The 4920-nt window shown below is 40.5% G+C and overlaps 1 protein-coding gene across 1 annotated transcript in view; it reads left to right on the top strand.

Moving 5' to 3' along the window:
- The window catches only part of LOC109470471, a 12169-nt gene extending 7826 nt beyond the window's left edge, over nt 1–4343 (top strand). Inside the window, exons 12-13 of the mRNA XM_019769434.1 lie at nt 425–524; nt 881–4343. Of these exons, the coding sequence (XP_019624993.1) occupies nt 425–524; nt 881–1068 (288 nt within the window). The 3' untranslated portion in view covers nt 1069–4343. The remainder of the gene's footprint in view (nt 1–424; nt 525–880) is intronic.
- The last annotated feature ends 577 nt before the right edge of the window (nt 4344–4920 follow it).

Raw genomic sequence — 4920 nt, 5'->3', positions numbered from 1 at the left:
CCCCCCGGAGCTTGGGTTTCATAGGCTAAGTAGAAAATGAAGTGAAATTACTTTTCAATGACTGGCCCGGCTGGCTTACCGGTGCTTTGGTTCCTGATCATGGCTCATTATATATATATAATACCCTGTCCATGTCAGTGTACCCGAGCCCTTGTTATTCCTACTTTTTCACTCCTAATCTTCGAATACTTCTACGGTCTCTCTAGTCGATCTCCTTTTACCTCAAGTATAACTATCTTTAACGCCACACACGTGTCGTCTCTCTGTTAACAGACAGCTTCAAAGTAGACAATTTGCTGTGGAAGGTATCAGGCAACAAATTGAAAGCAAATTTAAAAAGGTGGTTTACGTACGGACTATATTAGCTACTATTTCAAAAGATAAAAGATGTCTCAATGACACCACACATATTATTTTCCCCCAGGGCTGTGTCAGGAGGGGCAAAAGAGCTGCTGGAGAGGTCGACATGAGGGGACGTCACATGATCTACCAGGGACCAATCGTTCTGGATGATGACAAAGAAGGTACATGGACATGTTCAACTAAGTCGGAATGACTGATAAGACTAATTTTCCTTCAAAATATCACTGTACTTTTCTCTATCATGCTATAGAAACATTACAAGGCAAAGTAGGGACTAAATCAGATTCTGTAATTGTAGATACTCTCTCCGTAGGTCGACACGTACTGTTCTTCTTGTAATAAAAAGTGTCTACGCTCGACTAGCTATAGGCTGCTGAGAAGTACAGTCAGCATTGGTGGGTGTACGTAGGCAGAATAATAGTCAGCATTACACATGGTGGGTGTGCATTAAAAGACGGAAATAGATTGAAATGGAATCCATACACTTCTATTGACGCAACGATGTTTTATTTCCCAGCCGAACACGCTGTGCGCCTGGTGGATGACCAGGAGACTGGCCCTGCACGCCGCGGTGCACCCTGGGCCATGCTGGCTGCCGGCTGTGTCCTGGCGGCGCTCGCCCTTGTCGTGCTGGGCACGGCCATCGTGCAGAAGCGCTCCCGCCGGGGGGAGTGGGCCTACCACGGTCTGAAGGACGGAGAGTAGAGCAGGCGATCTGAAAACCACAGGCTAGCTAGGCTGACGCCATGTTTACAGTTAACACCCCTAACGTCAAGATGTAGCCTATGTGTGGTTTGCGCCTTGCCTTCAATTTTGGATACAGTCACCAGTTTCAGTCACCAGTCAAGAGCATCTCAGGCAACGTTTTGGATGGTCCACATTTTCATGCTTTCCTTTCAAAAAACAAATGACAATATCTTATTAATATCATACCACCAATTTGAAATTATTGTTAGTATACTGACACAAACCACATCTTCTTCTTCTCGGGTCACCATTCAATGCTACACTCTGCTCCCCCTCCAATACTCCGCACATGCCCTTTTACTGGGGGTCAGGGCTTCCAGGTCCTCCTTGGTGCAGCGTTCAAACCACATAATGTCTCTTGATTGTGGACCACATTTACAGCGTGGAATGTATGCCCGGTGTATTACAAGATGATGTGTGCCGAAACCTGACACACCCTACTTTGGGCCACACCAAAAAAAGTTGCCATCTGTAAAAGATTTTGTCAATTCTTGTGAATTAGTGTGGACCTTCACCTAAAACTGACACTTAAAAGCAAATCCCACTTAAAATCAAACACGTTCAAAGATTGATACACCCAATGACCATCCAAGACGTTTGCTCGTGATGTTTTTTTAGCTAAGATCATTATACCCCAGACGTTTTTTTTTTTCTTTCTTGAGTTTTATTACAATTAGAAACATTGAGCAAAATTTCTGGATGTACCTCGATGATGGTTGACCTTTGGCCAGACATTTCTTGCCGAACCAGATACACATTCTTGAATGACCAACTCCAATTGAATGAAAACCGTCACTTCTAAACGTGATATTTCAAAGATAGAGATAGTAGATACAGCATTGCCTGGGTACCGTCCTGTTGGTTTTATGCTCACTCCACTGTACTTTTTCACCAGCGACAGTTTTTGGTGCCCAAGACACATCAGGAAGTTTGATGATTCTCAAATCCGAACTGAGCTGAAAATATAGATTGATTTACATACCATCCAGAAAATTTGCTCATGATGTTATTAAATAGGATCATATTCTACCCAAGATGTTTTTCTTTAGTATGAAGTTTGTAATGACATCTTGGTAACATTTTGGGATGACGCCTTGTGATGAGGGGCTGTACCAGGAGGAATGAGACAAAGGGCAAGACCTTCTTTTGCAAATAGCCAGCCCTACCATTTTCATGTTGATATTTTCGTGGTTTAAATGATTTATTTTCACAACTCGTCTTCCAAGCCGACCAACCTTTGTGGAATCATAATGACGATTCCCAGACGAAAAGTTGCTTTACCTGTATGTTCACACCCTAGATCTTAATACCCACAATCTAAAAACTAATACATTTAAAGGTCACCCATAAATGTTACACATGATGACAATGTCCAAAGGACAAAATACTCAAGATATCATTCATATCTACATTTTGATGATAATCTGAGCAAGGTTTTTGAATGACATTTTGTAAATTCCTTAACAAAATTTTTCTCAAGTCAACACAGGGTTGATTTTGAACATTCCTTCCAAAATTATCATTGTGATTAGGTCGTATTGCCACCTGATGCTTACAGCTAAAAGTACTCAATTGATTTGTCATTCAAAAATTTCACTCATTATCAAGATATTTCCAATAACAATAACTTAGTAGCAATGTCATATTCCCATGTTTGCTTGGACCATCGATGGCGTCCTGTCCAGTGTTGCTGCCTTTAAAAAAGTTCAAATTAGTAGGTCCAGATTTGTCAGCACTGCTTACATGTACATTGTAGTTGTGACAGTTGAACATTTCGAAGTGGTCGGAACTATTTTCAACAATACAAATCGTGTGATGGGAGGAGGCAATGACCTCTCTCGGATTTCATAGCTCTTAAATTGTCTTATAGAGGGAGAGAGGGAAGGGGAGAGGAGTGAGAGACAGAGAGAGAGACAGATAAAAAATACATTTCCAATTAGGTTTGTTACAGCAATACAGATTGGGCATCATCCAAACATGGAAATCCTTTAAGAAATAGCGTTTTTTTTTTACTCAAGAGACTTTCTATAACAAAATAGTGATAATTAATCATAAGGAAAGGAAGCCTTTAATAGTGTTAGTGGTGGTCGTAGGATTTGTGCCTTTTTATCCAGCCAAATATTCCACCCGTATAGGTGTGAAAATTTCGGGATTTTACTGGGGAAGGTTCCTGTAGGGGGCAGACCACCATTTCCAGAATATATGGTGAACATCTAAGAACTGAGCTGTCAAACATCACCTACTTGAGTGTTCAACTGTTGAAAACTCACATTGACAGGCTAGACCTCCGAATTGTCTTTTTAGGTACAAAAATATCATCCCTTTTTGATCAGTGGAATGTACTACGAGAAATGCAAACACTGAGGGCATGACGTCTGACCCCCTTTACACCACCAAAAAACAAGAAGTTGGTATTGATTTTAGAGCTCTACCAGGCAGCCAAAACAAGACCTTTTTTTCAACAAAACAGAAAGAGAAATAAGTGCCTTAAGTGGCTCCCATGAGCCTTGTTTTGTGGTGACCGATGAAGTGAATAATAAAAAACTCCCCAGCTGGAAAATGCCAGCATTTATTCACACATACAAAAAAAATTATGTTTTCAGCTGATTTGGCCTTCTGCGCCTGCGGCAAATGGTGACCTTTGCCCTGTGGTGTAAGAACCATCAATGTGGTGGAAAAGTTCTTTTGTGCTGCTTGTGGCTTGTTTCTTGAATAGAGTATATACATAGAAAAGTGTCTTAGTTGCAATGGCATGAATGTGACGTTTTAAACACAGTGTTGATTGATGAAAGAAGCTTTAGTGGTTGCACGTTTACCACCCCGAGTATGACAATTGTGAAAGGAATTATCTAGCAACTGTGAGCCAAATCCTGCGAACCCATTTCCTAATGAAGTAAGGATAAGTAAGGTAATAGTTTCAAAAAGGGCGACAGGGTGAAATGTATGATCTGATCTATGAGATGGTAAATACCTTGAACGCTTGAATTAGAAACAATCTAACAGGCCCTTTTGACACTTTTAGACAACTTGTTATGACGTACTTATTATGTATAATCTAGAAATATTCATAAGCTCTGTTTTTACATACATGTGTGTTGCACTGTACACTGTGTGCATCCTAGTAGCACTGGGAACATGTGATAACGAAGATTTTGTACATCACAAAAACACATCAACATCATGCAAATACGTCCCAGATATATAACAGCTTTGAGCCTGGGTTCAAACAGTTTTCCCAGTTAATGCATCATCGTTTTGTAGATTTTTTTCTTTGAATAAAGACATCTGCATGTTAACAAATGTGATCATTTTTAAAAATAATTCTGAGTGATTATTAGCTTTCTCCTAGCCAGAAATTAGGTGCATTTCTGATATAATCTGCCAGAGGTCGCTGCAGTACCGCTAGTGACAAGATTCAGATTACCGCCGCGCGTGTTGGTCGAGTTCAAAATTTACTGTGCGAAAAAAAAGGCAGTTCAGTGACCGTTTGCTCACTGGCACTTATGGTCATCACGTACGGGTACATACTTTCTTTCATAGAGCTGATATTCTGTACTTGAGCTTAACTAACAGACTACATGTACCTTGTAAGCTTCTTTTCAAGCACTTGATACATAGTGACGTCTGCTCTTTTTTTGTGAGGATGAACAGGACCGAATTGAGAAACGCCAAACAATCTGAAATAAAGAGAAGAAAGAAGCATTCAAATACGCAAGTTTGGCTTCTTAAGAGACAAGTGGTGATTGACCGAAGACGCACGTAAAACTAGATTCACCTCTGTCTACGCTGACATCTGTTTTTTGGTGTGTT

The sequence above is a fragment of the Branchiostoma belcheri genome, unplaced genomic scaffold (assembly GCF_001625305.1).
Source record: "Branchiostoma belcheri isolate BF01 breed outbred unplaced genomic scaffold, Haploidv18h27 scaffold226, whole genome shotgun sequence".
NCBI lineage: Eukaryota > Metazoa > Chordata > Leptocardii > Amphioxiformes > Branchiostomatidae > Branchiostoma > Branchiostoma belcheri.
This window is presented reverse-complemented; position numbering and strand designations above follow the sequence as displayed.